Genomic DNA, 15,852 nt, shown 5'->3' with positions numbered 1-15,852 from the left:
TATTAGAGAATCAGTCATAAATAATGTTATTTGGAGCATTTCTCCCCGGGCCTCCGCTGAAAACAGGCTCTGTGGAACCTAGTCGGACTTTCCCGGTCAACAAATGTTAAATAAATAAAAATAAATAAAAATAAATAAATATTTAATACTGAATGCAAACAAGCATATGACACTGAAAAACAGCAGATATTATATTTGATGCTAAATAGTATCATAGTAAGTACTATAGTAAGGGGAAGAAACTGAAAGAGAGAAGTATTAATGAGAATAAAAAAATAAGCTATAATAGCAGTGAAAGAAGAATGGCTTGAGCACAGAACAATTCTGGGGGACATGAATGTAGTATACAGCCCATATTTTCCTAGGGTAATATATTGGCTAATCCTTGCATGTTCAGGTAGCTGAGCAAATTTACTAGAAGTAGGAATAAAGCACTGCAAATGGTTAGGTGATAGGCTAAGATAGCAAAATATTAACTAATTGTGATAGACATTCGGAAGAGAAATTAAAAGGTATAGCCTAGGATAGGACATTACTAAGGTAGAAGGCAGAATGTATCCAGTTTTTGTTTTGCCTACTGGGTATAAAGAGATGATGTATGTAAATAGTTTAAATTATGCTATGAAAATAATTGGAAATAGACTGGAGATTTCCTAAGAGAAAATGTAGAGTCACTCCAGAGAATAATGTACCACTGAGGCTAAATAGAGGATGTTACAGAACTAGAATTCTGTGTTAGTGAACACGCTGATTATAAGATGGAAGAGGAAAGAACATTTTGCATTTAATTATATGTCTGTTGGTTAGTTTCTGTTTTCTATTTCAGCAATAAAAGTTTTATAAAAATGGGGAGACATATTGGTTGAAGTTGCTGAAGTAATTCTGGTACAGATTAACAAAGGGTTTTGCACTCTGCAAGGGCATTAGGAGAAGGATGAGTAGAGGTCAATAGCAGTGCTAAGGTAGGGAAAAACAGGTAGCAGACCTGATGAATGACCACAGGAAGGAAAGCCACATAGTTCTCTTGTCAAAGATTAGATGGCAAGTACTGTTCATTTATTTGTTGTTTTGCTTAGTCTTTGAGTTTGGGTCAAGGCTAAAAAGTGGCTGTGGGCCAGACTATCTACCTAGTTAATAAATAAATACAATAAAATAAATCAAAATAATAAACAGAGTCAACTAATCTCAAAAGGTATTTGTTACTGAAACTATGGAAAGGGGTCAGTGTAGTATCTTTGGGAATGGCATGTAGCAAAGGTATAGGGGAGCAGTGCACCTGTGGTTTAAGAGGTGTCTTTAGTGAAGAGAGGCTGCCAGCCCAGCTGAACTAGATAATTTAGTTGTTTCTGGTGACATTTGGGGGAAGCTGATAGGAGATATCATGAAAATAGGTTAATGGTGTGTGTTGCTGAAAGTTTATTGTGTTGATGTGGGGAGTCAAATTAAGGAATATGGACTTTATAGCAGAGATGTTAAAGATGTAGGTTTAATATTACAAATTAATGATTTTTGCTATTTATTTAATTTAATTTTATTTATTTATTTTACATTTGTTTACTGGGAAAGTCCAAATGAGCCAGAGAGCTGTTTTCAGCGGAGGCCCTTGGAGAAAAGCTCCATTACAGTTTAAAAAGTCTCAAGTACAAATTGTACTTACATAGCATGATAGGTGACAACATAGCTTAAACTATTCCTGCACCAGTAGAAATTGTACAAACACTAAAATGACGGATTGCGACATTGCTTATTGTGTTTCATTTTCATGCAAGACTCGAATGAAGAAGTAAATAAGAAGACCCCGTGTGTCACCTAGACGCGTATGACATTGGTTACAGGTGTTCTTGGAGACAGAGCTACACTGACGTAAGCTGACAGCAGGAGACTGCAATCGGCAACTGGATGACCAACTGGAATATGCATAAAGGAGGAATGTGAAGAGAGTAGATGGTTCGGTGGGGGCATGGCAAGGCTACATCATCCTGGGATAGTGCAGTAGCACAGCCACTTGTTGGCTAGATGATCCTTGAGGAATAGCTTGAATTTAGAGAAGTTAGTAGTATGGAGTATATGCTGGTGTATGGAGTTCCAGGTTTTTGCTATTTGGTTAGAAAACAGAGAGTCTCTGGAACTATTTTTGGCTTTAGTGACTTTTAGTAAAAGTTTGTTGGATAACCGTAGGGTACAACTGGTTGGGTAAGGTTGAACTACTTTTTTAAAGGCAAGGCAGTTGTCAGGTTGGTGTACAATGCTGTGGCAATTGTAAGTTGGTGATATCAGATTTGGTAATTCAGTCCATATTAGTTGTTGGAGACCTAAACAGTGGTGTGTTTTGTTAGGGAGGTTAGTAGCAAATCTAGCTATTTTCTGGCAGCAGGCCTCGAATTTGGTTATGTATGATATTCTAAGATTAGTGAACATAGAAGAAGTATACAACTGAGTGGATAGCAGATGTGTTCTGGCTATAGACTGTCTAGACGTATGATTGATGAATGGTTTGGCACTGTGCAGTAAGCCAAGCTTGGTGGAGACCTTTTTAATGGACAGGGCTATGTGTTTATCATATTTCAGTGAGCTGTCACTTGTGACTCCTAGTAGCTTGGTATTGTCAACAGGCTCAATTTTGGTATTGTTTGAGGGGGTGGATGAAAAAAGGGAAAGGAGGCTTAGGAGTTCTGTCATTTGAGAAAAGGATAAGTTTAGTCTTGAGTGGATTAAGTATAAGTGTTTTTTCAGTAAGATACTGTTCTATGTTGATGAAGGTTCTTTGGGTTCTATCTGGGGGTACGGGGAAGGAGAGAGCTGTGTGAGAGTGAATTATATGCATACTAAGTTTACGGATATATTTTTCAGAGATGGAATGGTTAATGAGTAGGGAGACTGGATATGATATGGAGTTTGCTGCTATTTTAAAAAATTTGTTCGGAAGTAAGTTTACGGCAAGTGATGTGGGTTTTAGTTGTATTAGCTTTTCTTTATGAAGCTGGTCTGAATAGTTCTGATAGTGAAAGATTTGGGGCGTGGGGCAGAATTACTGGGAATAGTTAGTGGAGTCTTATTATTGTTTTTACTAGGGTATAGAGCTATGTATATTAATTTACTAGTATTTGCCTTTTGATTTATGTATTTTAATACAAATAAAAAGCACTGAAGTAATTCTGTAAGACTATGAGGATAAATAAGATACTGGTTAGCAATGAGCTGAATTTTATTCATTAGGCAGGTTAAAGGAAAGACAAAGACAACTTGCCGTTGCTTGTCACTGGCAAATGCATTTTCTGCATTTCTGTTTAACATTATAATATTTCTAACTCTTGTTTTTGTATTTTCATCTCTTAATTACCCATCTCTAAATTGTTGCATGAGTGTGTAACTGTAAAAACACATTTCAAGATTCCTAAAAGGAAAATAATTGCACCCGCATATTAACACTATATATTAATGTTTTATTTTTAATATAACCGTGGTTATAACTGAAACTCAGTGTCTGATTTTAGAAGAGCTTACCTTAAGTTGAAAGCGTTAACACAACCACCCCCACCTGCTCAATAAGCTTTTCCAATTCTTAGATAGCCCTATCAAAGATGTTTTCTGTTTGTTGGGGCCCCAGTATAGAAGACAATCTTGTGGGCACAGCTGCATGATAAAGCAGCAATTAACAGATTGGTCAATGGTAATTGGGCATGATATAACAGAAGCTCATGATTTACATGGCTGAGCAATTCTCTGAATCTTGCAATAGCAGGTATTGCTATCTTGATAAATGTGATTTACTTTTTAATCTCAAAAAGACATCACATGCTGAATGCAGTTTTTCATTTATCTTTTTTCGTTCACCTCTTTGAAGACACCAGTTGGTATAATAGTTCAGTTCTTCAACTCCCATGTACAAGGTATAAGGTTTCATTCTGATCTCTGGACAATGGCTGTTTGAAATTTGCATGTTCTCTACGTGTCTTTGTGGGGTTCCTCCTACCTCTGTAAAATATGCTTCCATCTCATACTCACCCATGAATGGAACTGTGGGCAGCAGCACAGACTCTGTATGCTGCCCTATGGGAGCAGAGTTGTATCAATCAACCACTTTGGGTATCTACTGTGGTGCACAATATCCTCATAACAGGAGAACACAGATCACAGACTGCATGCTCTGGCAGGAACAGCCACTTGATGTTGTAAAATATGGATCTAGGTGATTTGTTTGTGTTGACTAATGTTGCCAAATGGTCATATGCCAGTGATAAGTGGGTTAAGACCTGGCATACTCCAACCTACACTAGGGACCCTCTGACCTACACCAGGTGGGAGGGTGTATGTGCCCCTACTGGCCACTGTTTGTCTGCCATAAAGCCTTTCTCTAGGTCAATAAGCTACTAGCTGGCCACTGTCAGATATAAAATCATTGAAGAATTGCTACACTCATTTGGTTCAGTGACAAGGCAGAGCTTGGAAGTGGATGACATAATAGTCAAGAGAAGGCTGGGCATTCTATGTATCCAGGAGACAAGATGGAAGGGCACTACAGCAAAGCCACTTGGCTTGGGATCTAGAGTCTACTACTCAGGAGGAGGACAGGCTAGAAATGGTGTGAGAATTGTGGTGAAGGAAAGGCTTCAGAAGTGAGGAATGGCAGTCAGACAACAGTCTAATGATAGGGCAGTATTCATAATGCCAGCCTAGGGCCCACAGCAGGGCTGTGATTGTGAAGAAAACAGTGCATTCAGACAGCAGTTGTAGGACCTGCAAGATAAAGCAGGGCAACATACATTGGTGTTGATAATGGGTCATCTGAATGCACATATCGGTACAGATATAACAGGATATAAGGACTGCCTGGGTCCACATGGGTGGTACAACAGGAATAAAGAAGGACATGACATTCTAGACTTTTGTCTGACAAATAACTTGATAGTAGCCAACACACATGGTTCAGGAAAAAGATACAGTCACAAGATCACTTACAAGAGTGGCCAACATGCAACACAGGTAGACTTCCTCCTAATAAGGAAAGGGCGCTGGGGTAGAATCAACGATTTCAAATCCATCCCTAGTGAAGCAGATGGCCCACAGCCCTCTCTGCAAGCCTTTCTATCCCTGCAGAGTGTAGACATCTGTATAGTAATGGAGACATAGCTTAAAGTCAAGGATAGTACCCCCGCAATGCAAGCTTATAATGCCTTTTACATCTGTAGACCAGCTACTGCACAGTAGGGAACTAAACGTGGAGGAGTCTCAGTCTACATTAAAACTAACTTCACATCAGACTAGTTAAAGTATATGACCCACTGGAACTCATACATGTGAACTTACCATAAAGAGGGAACCATATTCTTAAAATCTTTGGGTCCCCATCCATGTCTAAGGAAACCCATACTACCTGTCTCAATGTACCAGAGTCCCTCACCATTTAACCAAATACGATATTCGTGGGGGATCTCACCTACCCTCTATAGATTGGGAATCTTACACCACTTCTAATGCACAAGTCCAGCAATTCCTAAACTTTGTTAATACCAGCATCATGATACAGTTGATTAATTTTCCTGCTATGGATATAAACATTCCTGACCTTTTACTCATGAACATGGGGGAATGCTGATGTTCCTCACCCAGTGTAATTTCTTCACTGGTCAGATATGACCATAAGGTAGTATTGCTTCAAATAAAAATTAAATCCAGGGATTCAGCAAAACCAAAACCCTTTAGGAACTCTTCCAAGACTAGTCTCTCTCTCTCTCTCTACTAAGTGACATCTTGACTAAATTGCAAGCACCCCCAAATGCCGCAGACACCACAGCATATGCTGAACTATTTAAAAATCTCTATAAAGACATACTGATAGCTGCACAGAATGAGCTGTACCCACTCATATTAAGAATGACACAAACTCAAAAGACAAGCCACCCTGGTGGAATCACAATATCAATTGGTTATACAACAAAAGAAAAAAAAACTTGGCCAAGCATAGGAGAAAAAAAGCCATACATACTAAAAGTCCCCTGACCAATAAAACCAGGCAGCCAAGAGGGTTAATTAAAACTTCAAAAGGTAAATTTGAAGATAAAATAACTTCTCAGGCAAAGGACAACCACAAAGCTTTCTACAGCTATGTCCGTAACCTCAGAGGAAATATGCAACAATGTGCAGAACGTATTGTAAATGGTATCACTCACACTGAAAGGGAAATCAAACCAGAAGTAGATAAAAATTAGGAAGCAATTGAATGTGCTAAAAAACAAAAGAAAGAATATAAGGTGAAGGATCAGATGAGAAGGTAAGAAATGTGGAAAAATGCATACATATAGTTGCAAGCATAGAAAACGCCTGGAACAACCTCATGTTGATCAGGATCAAATGCAGGAATGGTTAAGGGGAGGTGAATTCAAACCAAAAGATGAAAGGCTAATATTGGCGGTCCAAGATAGTGGACTGTGTACACATTGATTTACAAAGTCCATTGAACATGTGGGAGAAACAGACAAATGTAGGCTTTGTAAAACAGAATGGAAAACAGTTGCACACCTTGTTGCTGGTTGTGACTTACAAATGGCCGAAAGTCTGTATATTGGAAGGCATAATAATGTGGCAAGACTGTTGCACTGGAGATTGTGCAAACATTATAATACTGGCGCAGCTGAAAAATGCTGTAAACATGAACCACAAAGCATCACAGAAACTGATGAAGTCTACATCACATGGGATCACCCATTACCAACAGTCCAAAAGACTAATCCAAGAAAACCAGATATAGTGGTCCATAAAAAGAAGACAAAAGTAGCATTGATCATCAAAATTGCTAAACTCAGTGACTACAGTGTCTTGCATACAGAGAGACACAAAGTCATAAAATATCAGGATTTGCAGGTAGAAATGAGAACAATGTGGGAGAAAGATACCCAGACAGTTCCGATAATAGTGGGAGCAACGGAACTTATAAAAATAATCTACAATCATATTTAATATGTTACCAATACATGTAACTCTGTACAAATTACAGAAACACATTGCGGGTGCTGCAAAGAGCACCTCTGGCTGACATCAAAGAATGAAACAATACTAATTTCATGAAATTTACTCATACTTTGACTTAGGAATGGAGTCTATTCCTGTCATGGTACTAGAAACCCAAAAGATTTGAAGAAATTAAACAGAAATTGGAGGCCATTGACAACTTTTTGGCTGACAGGTTCATTGTAAATTTCTTTCCTCACTCCCCTCAACAGTCCAAAGGAAATACCACATACCACAATCCCCCAATGCCTACTTGGGAACAGGTCAACAATGCTCTTTCTAAGGCCAAAAATACTGCATCAATGGGCCCAGATAACATCCCAGGATGCTTAATAAATAGCATAAAACATGAACTCTTTGATCCATTTGAATCAATTTTCATCTGGAGCCTGCTCTGTGCAGAAGAAATAGAAGATGACTACAGTCATTCCCCTGCACAAAGGAGGTCCAGCCACTCATCCAGGTAACTACAGGCCCATAAGTCTTACTAGCCTCATATGTAAGGCCATGGAAAGAATCATCATGCACATGATAAATGAGGACATAGGTAACTTGCAAATGCTGGACTCATCACAGTTCAGCTTTGTTAAAGGAAGGTCATGCCTATTAAATCTGGTGGACTTTTTTGAGAACAACACCAAAGCAATGGATGAAGGTAAGACTGTGCACACAGCTCATCTGTCCAAGGCTTTTGATACAATTTCCTACTCAGGCATTATAGACAAATGCACTAATTTAGGTATAAACACTTTTATCACCCACTGGATAGGCAACTTCCTCACTGATAGAACCCAGGAGGTTAAAATAGGTGAGACCACCTCCACTAAGAGGTGAGTCACTAGAGGAGTCCCTATGGGACCACTCTTTTTTGGCATTTATTTCTGTGAAATGGAAGGAAATGTTGAAGATTTATGGCTGACTAAGTTTGCAGATGCTTGCAAGCTGGGAGTTATCACTGACTCTCATGCAGACAATAGCATTCTTCAAGAAGGCTTATCTCTGACTAAGAAATGGTGCCAAAGCCATGGTCTTAACCTCAGTTCTAAAAATGCATAATTGTACCCTTTGGGAAGTCAACCATTCCATCTAATTATCATATTGATAATATGCCCCTAAGTGTTGACCCAGTGGTCAGCGACCTGAGTACGCACATAAACAGAAGCCTTACCTTTGACCACTACGTGGCCACAGTGGTATGTTGCACAACTTATAAGGGTATGGCATCTGTGTCCAAAGAGGTCATTATCCTACTGTACTCCACCCTTATCTGACCAGTGACAGAGTACAATGCTTCCTTGGATATGTACCTGACAACGCATATGCAGCAACTAGAGAAAACGCAGAGGTCCCTTACAAAAAAGAATGCAAGGTATAACAACTCTGCTTTATGCATAGTGTCTTAAAGCTGTTTTGTTCTTCTCAGTCTTCTATAGATTGCTGAGGGGGTGAGTCATGCCTTGCTTAAAACGCATGCACAAACCCCACACTTATGAATCTCTTGCATATTTGTAAGTCAAACAGTACCAGAAATATAAGGTCTAAAGACTTGAATTTTGTCTGTGACTTAAGCAGAACATGCTGGAGAGACAGATATGTGTCTCAGAGACTGACCCTCCTATGGAACAGGCTTCCCATCCATGTGAAGCTGAGTTTATCTATTACCCAGTATAAATACAACCTAGACCAGTGGATGGAGAATAGGACATTTATACCAGGCCTGACACCCATGTCTCTTATGTGCAGAAGTAGCTTATAAATCCCTGGCCCTCAATGTCCTATTTGGATGCAGGACATCATTATTGTTTTGGAAAAACTTGGCTAGAGTTAGAAAGGCCCCCCCAGATCACTAGCAGATAAGATAGTTGTAAAAGATAGTTGTAATTGCAGCAAGCTGGGGAAATCAGAAGAACCTGAGAATTGAGATAGAAGAGAAAATAGTGGAACAGGTTTACAACTTCAAGTATCTGGGAGGGGTGGTTAAGTAGAAGGGAAGTCTAAGTGAGGAGGTCAAAGCTAGAATCAGAGGGGCTGCAGTCCACTGGCACAGAGTGTCAGATGCAGTATATGACAGAAGAATTTCAAAGAAGCTGAAAATAATGTGTACCTGGACATTAAAGGCAGAGCAGTTGAGGAAGCTAGAGGTGATGGTGGTGATGAAGTGCCTGAGATGGGTGGTAGAATGCACACTGTGGGACAGATGAAGAATTGATGACATAAGAACAGAAGCCAGACTAGCTACAGTTGTAGAAATTGTCAAAGAGAACAGATTACTGGTTATTAAGCTGGTGACTCCCTCTTTTCTAATATTGTTGGAAAAGCCTGGAAACTCCACCCCAGTGAACTCTCCTCACTTCCCTCACTATCATGCTTCAAAAACAAATTGAAAGTGTTCCTCAGAACACACTGGTTATGCCCCTGTACTAAACCTGACCAGTTATGTGTCCCTTAATACTTTGCTCTTCCTACCCCTTCTACTCATTAACTGTAATTCCTTCCTTATTAACCATAATACTATCTCCCTCTAGAACATCTTGATTGTACTAGCATGCTATGTTATGCCTGTATTCTGCACTGCTGAATTTACTGTGATAACCTGTAATATGCATTGTAAACATGATTTGTTGTTTAATGTTTCCTTATTTGTTATCTTGTTAATTTCATTGTTCTATCTTGGAGCTTATCTCCCCGGGCCTCTACTGAAAATGGACATGTATCCAGTTAGACTAGCCCGGTCAGCAAATGTAAAATAATAATAATAATAATCACTGTGGTTTGGGTACATGTGCATTAATGCAGAAGACAACCTGGTGAAGATTTGAGACAGACAGAAAGAAGGCAGGAGGAAATGAGGATAGGATGTCCAATAAAGTTGTGGATGGATTGTGTGAGGGAAGACCCGAGACAATCAGCATGATTGTTGAAGAAAGGAAAGTGGTAGTGAACAGAGAAAGATGATGACAGTTAACACAACACCCAGATCTCAGGCAGGAAATGGGAAAGAGAGTTGATAATGATTATTTCTTTCTTGCCTTATATTTTGAAAAATAATAAAAAAGAACAGTAGCAAAGCATACTTAGAGAGTTCTAAAACATTTTGTGATCCAGTCACTTAAATTTGTAGCTTTTTATAGCACCAGTTTTCAAGTCTGCATTCACATTTTTCATAGGTTCATGGATTAGTACTAGGCCAACTGCTCTTGCAGGCCTTTTTAAGGACTAGGCAATTACCCCTTGTGAGAATCAAACCCTGTATTGTGTGTCTGTAAACACCTTAACCATTAAACCAACCTCCCAACCTTGTTCCTTGTTAGACTTTTAAATGGGTTTAGCTGCAGCAGTTCATTTCCACAAAAAAGCAATGTCTGTTTTTAAAGCTGGGTTATTTTTTTTTCCATACGTTTTTGGAACTTTCGTTTACTCTTGTTGAGAAAAAAAAGTTGCTTAACAGACAGTTATACAATAATGAGCAGATGTATGTTTTTTATTTGATTTCAACAAAACCAGTGGATAATAGAAGCAAAGCACATTTCAACACAGCTGTGTAGCTTTCCTGTTATATTGCTTAATTTTCCTGTTATACAGTTCAGACTAATGAAATTGTTCAATGTAATAAGCACACACATACACACACACACACACACACACACACACACACACACACACACACACACACACACACACACACACACACACAAGGATGCATACCAGACACAGAGGAAATGCAGACACAATGGCATATAGAAGAGGACATGAAAGATGAAAGACAGAACTGAGCCAGACAGCTCCACAATGACAACACAGCAAAATAGAGAATCAGCTGGAATAAAAATAGAATTGTCGATTTAAGGACGGAAAAAAAAAACTGGGTTATAAAAGACTCAAATAGATGAGTTTTACATGGAATCACAAAATGGAAGATGTTACCTATGCTGATATAAAGTTTGAGAAGAAAAATTATGTGTCTCAGGGCATACAGCTAAGCAGCAAAAGTGATGGTAAGTGTCCATTATTTATTATCTGAGGGTTTAATGTAGAGTAGACAGTGACACTTAGACATTATGCAGTATCCAAAAAGGAAATAAAGTGCTATATAAATTAACATTTTCAGCTAAATCATATGCTGTTTCACTTCTAGGAAAATATCTGCATATTACTTGCAAAGTTTGCTATTTGACAACAGTAGGATTTAGGATTTTTATGTGTCTTTAGTCTTAATGTGGACAGTTCTGTCATGCAAAAATCAGAAATATATTTTTAATCAATTTTTCCTATAGGAATTTCAGAAAGCAATGACATTGTAATAGAATTCCTAATATATTTTAAAACAAAACAAAAATCTACAGTTTGACCACAATTTGTATTCATTTTGATAAAAATGAAAACAGTTCCTTTGAGGAGGCTGAGGCTATGAACTGCTTGTAGAATTTCATGTTTCATTAAGAAATATTCACCACTGAGCATCTGTAAAGGTGACACCCCTAAATGGCAACATTTTTTGGGTCTTACTGGTGTCCTCTAGACAATGAAAACAGTTTGAAGCTTTTTTGTTAATGGGTGAAGCCAAGCACATTATCTCAATGTAACATGCCAATATTTTCTGCCATGACATACCATTGTTACATATTACCTACGTTTTGTTAGCAAATCAGTCTATGTACCTTTTTTGCTTTCTTGTTTGAAAACAGTAGTGAATTATAGGATTCCCTAGAGTTACTCAAGGTAAAATTGATTCGGCGTTAGTAATGTACTGAAAAAAAAAGATGACTGGCATCATACCAAATCCTGTTTCCCATGTGAAACCATTACCAGTGTGAGTTCTAAGTGTGCACCAGCAATGTTTAACTTGTTTTAGGAGTATTACTTTATATACACGTACACGTTTGGGGTGAGGAGCCCCCACCTTTGGGAGTATAGAGGGCTTGCTCCCCTGAAAAAAACAGATTAAAAATTATTTTTGTCACCCTTCTGAATTTCAGGCATTTTTTTTCATCCTTTCAGTACATCAGCTTTCAGGAAGTTGGTGTCTTACAGTAGATCTGTGATTATAATATGCTACAGAACGACCGAACATGAGTGAAGGAGACAGGCAGTTCAGAATCTGGCCTGGAAACCTCTTGCCATTCCTGATCAAAGTTTACCAGCTCAAGTTTTATTGCAGTAAGAATGTTACAAGTAGAGCTGGAAGTAATGCTGGTGAGAAATAACTGTAAGCAAGTATCAGCAACTTAATGAATAATCAAAAACCATGGAAAGCTAAAGATGGAAAATACAGTGTTATCTTAGGTAACTGTAAGCTGAGTTGCAATATCAGACAATGATGTTAACATTTTCATTTTAAATATTTCATATAATACAAAATATCAAAATATAACTTAGTTCATGGTGAAGGAACCATCAAGCTATAATACTTAGTAAAGGGTGGTGTGGTGGTTGCATGAGGTGTTTATTTTTCCATCTATGTAGATATGTTGGTATATATGTATATGTATTTATTTTTTTGGGGTCCAGTACCCCATCTGACCATCAAGCCTTCTTTTTGGTACATTGATATGGCTCATTCATCACCACAGAATGAGGTCTTACCCTCATCATTCATTAGTTCTCTCATCCCCAAGACTAATTATTGAGCTACTGGGAGTAGTGATGTCATTCTGGAGGGGACCAGGATTTTTTTTTACCCATTCTCCTTCCTCTGTATGCCAGTGAAATGCATCATCAGGTTGGGAAGGTAAGGAAGAGTAGTTCCAGCCCATGGTCTGCTCACCAGCCAATAGGGATGTCCTACAACTGCGTTGTTCTGTAACATACCCAACCCACCTTATCACCCCTCTCTGAGTTCTGGGTCCACCAGAACTATAGCAGTGAGATGTCTGGCATGGTTACTCCCCATGGAAGGTTGCCCCCTGCAAAAAATGGTGTTTTTACGTTTTTTTCTTTATTGTAAATAACATTCTTATCTCCCCCTAATGCTATTCAACTATATTTCTCTCTCTATAGCCTTAATTTTATCTCCTGCACATTACTTCTTCCAATCATATTCTATTACTTTGTCTTTTGTGACTTTAGAATAGTGCATTTTTTCACCTCCGTATATTAGAAATATTGTGAATATTTTGAATAGCTATAAATTACTTTGCTTGACACAGGCTATCCATTTCTGAAAAGTGTTTTGCTACTTGTAGTACATACTGTATTCTTCATCATAATTTCTCATAACAATAGTCTGTAAGTATACTTCAGTCTGTTATGGGAGCTCATATCCCCTTATTTATAAGGTACACCCCAATCTATTGTAAATATTTTTTTTCTATTGTAAAGCTTTTCTCCACTTGTATATAATTACTTGTCAGCTATTCTTTAAATGTTTTGAATCTGTTCTGGATTTTTTCCCCCAGGTCTCTGCTGAAGACAGGCCATTGGCTCAGTCAGACATTCTCAGTTATCATACGACAAATAAATGAAATAAAATACTTAAATACAGAAGGTGCACCATTACTTGTAGCTCAAGCTGATACCTCCGTCCCATAAACCAGACCCATAAAACTGAGTTTTTATATTATAAACAAAAAGAAGTGCTACTGAAAACAGTATAGTGTCTTGATCCTTTGCATTACAATGGCAAGAGGCTTCATTTTGGAAATGTATTTCCCATATTGTATTAACATGGTGGAAGAAGATGAAGTCAGCACAGCTTCTAATAATGCAGCAGCCAATGATGTCATCTGAGGCATCTTTATATTCTGCCAGTCTAGGCAGCAAGCATTGGGATAACATTTCACATACCCGGAAATGCTGCTAAAGTAACAAAAGTGGGTTTTTGATCTCAATAATAAGTAGCCATGGGCACAATGCCAAAAGTGAAATGGTTTGCTGCACCAGAGAATGTGCTCAACTTCAAAGAAGAAATGCAAAGGAGAGCTACTGCAGAAAAAATACTAGTCTACAGACTTACTCAATTCCTATTGGTTTAACAAGATGGTTCCTTTAGTTTTCCAATGTTAAATCTGACTGCCAATAATCCTAATTTAAATTACAGTAAAGCATCTGACATTGGAGAATCTGTGCAATGTGTTAGTTAGTATTGTTCAGAAACAAATGGTTTACAAGAGGTATGACATTACTTTTGGTGGTTTCTGCATTTTGTGAGTGGGGAGATGTGGTATTGAAATAATTCTGCATGTAGATCAAGTTTGCTAATCTGAAGGGTTATATGAAAATCACAAGTGTTTAAGTGAAGGGCTGTTATGACAACTACATGGTCAAAGAAAGCGAAGGAAAAGGAAACGATTTAATGAGTGTCTACGGCAAACGACAGCTGCAATAGACACCTCATAAGCTCCCAAATACACATATCTAGAAACACTTTGTTGTTGTTGTGTCTTTCGGCTTGTCCCGGTTAGGGGTCGCCACAGCGGAACTCCGTCCGCTGGCTTGTCGGTTAGAGTCGCCACAGCGGAACTCCGGTCCGCTAATGATTGGCAGTTGATTTTTACGTGCTGAGTCGCCGGCCCTAATGCACAACCTTCAACGAAGGTACGCCCGTTCACGAATGTCTCCACAGAAGACGCTCTAGCTGAGAATTTTATTTAAAATGGCAGCAATGGATAACTGATGTCAGTGCTGTAGCTATTTGCTTTAGGAAGATGTCTTTTAAGCACTGCTAGTGGGCGGGGGGCATTGGTGCTTCTATTACAGTGGCCAGGCAAGCCACAATAAGAACTGTTCAAACAATATTCCTGATAAACCATTCTATCTGCTGTGTCACCAGATGTATGCTTAAATTTATTTTTTTATGAATGTATTTATTTATATTTGTCTACTTTTACGTTTACTATGTTTGCAATTGTTAATTGCTATGTCGATCAAATTGTTAATTGCTATGTAAATCCAATGTAACTACTGTCGGTATATTTTAACTGAGGAGCTTTTCTCCCCGGGCCTCCGCTGAAAATGGACCTATGTCCAGTCAGACACTCCTGGTCAACAAATGTAAATAAATAATAAATAAATAAATAAATTTACTGGAGTAGTGCACTGATTGCAATGGAATATTTGCAGGCACAAGCATTATAATAGCTTAGATTAACTGAATGGGGGATTGTCACATCATGCAGGGAGAATGAAAGGTTACTATAAATGAGATAATGTGAAGTAGCAAACTATGAGACCCTCATTAAGGGTCAGTAGTTTTCCTGGCATAAAAAAGAGGCTGATGTTTACAAGTCCATCAATATCAATACATAACTGAAACTGAGTCACTTAAAGCAAAGGACAAATGTGTTTGGAGGCTGAATGGACACGGATGTGGAAAGAACATGAGAAAAGATCATACTCAAAGCTCACAAAACATTGTGGTTAAATATTTTCAGAACTCACAAAAGAAGCAGGGAGAGGTGACTGAAGTTGAGATGCTGGGGGCGGGGTAATAAAAATTTAGAAGTTATGCAAGTGTACATAAACTATGTTATGGGAATTGTACTAGGCAGGGAGACTGAAATAAAAAAGGGCTGAAGCATGAGGGGAAAGCATACAAAACTGTGGTTATTGAGCAAAGAGTAAGGTAGGGTGTGTCGAAAGGCCATGGCTTAATACCTGCAAATTTGGGATTAAGGATAATGGAACAAAGGACTGGCTTAACGTTAACAAGCTGTACAGAACAAGCAACACAAGAGAAATGTGACAAAGAGCGGGGGGGGGGTTACATATGGGGGGGCAGTGCACAGTGCATATACTGAACTAAATAAAAAAGCAGCAAATTAAAAAAATGATTGCAACATTATTTTAATAGACATAGAAGGAGAGCTTAATGAGTCCTGCAGCTATTCTTACTTGCCTCTTCTAATG

General features: G+C 38.4%; 1 protein-coding gene across 3 annotated transcripts in view; it reads left to right on the top strand.

Moving 5' to 3' along the window:
* The first annotated feature begins 10,668 nt into the window (after nt 1–10,668).
* Nucleotides 10,669–15,852, top strand: part of LOC122808689 (hepatic lectin-like) — a 440,487-nt gene continuing 435,303 nt past the window's right edge. For 2 of the 3 annotated variants that reach the window (XM_044079677.1, XM_044079675.1), the window contains exon 1: nt 10,669–11,003. In XM_044079677.1, the coding sequence (XP_043935612.1) occupies nt 10,895–11,003 (109 nt within the window). In that variant the 5' untranslated portion in view covers nt 10,669–10,894. The remainder of the gene's footprint in view (nt 11,004–15,852) is intronic. The other variant, XM_044079676.1, reaches the window with a different exon arrangement.

This window comes from Protopterus annectens, chromosome 8.part0 (assembly GCF_019279795.1).
Source record: "Protopterus annectens isolate FY-2018-M chromosome 8.part0, PAN1.0, whole genome shotgun sequence".
Taxonomy (NCBI): Eukaryota; Metazoa; Chordata; order Ceratodontiformes; family Protopteridae; genus Protopterus; species Protopterus annectens.
Note: the sequence above shows the minus strand (reverse complement) of the source record. Positions and strands in the feature narration are given on the sequence as shown.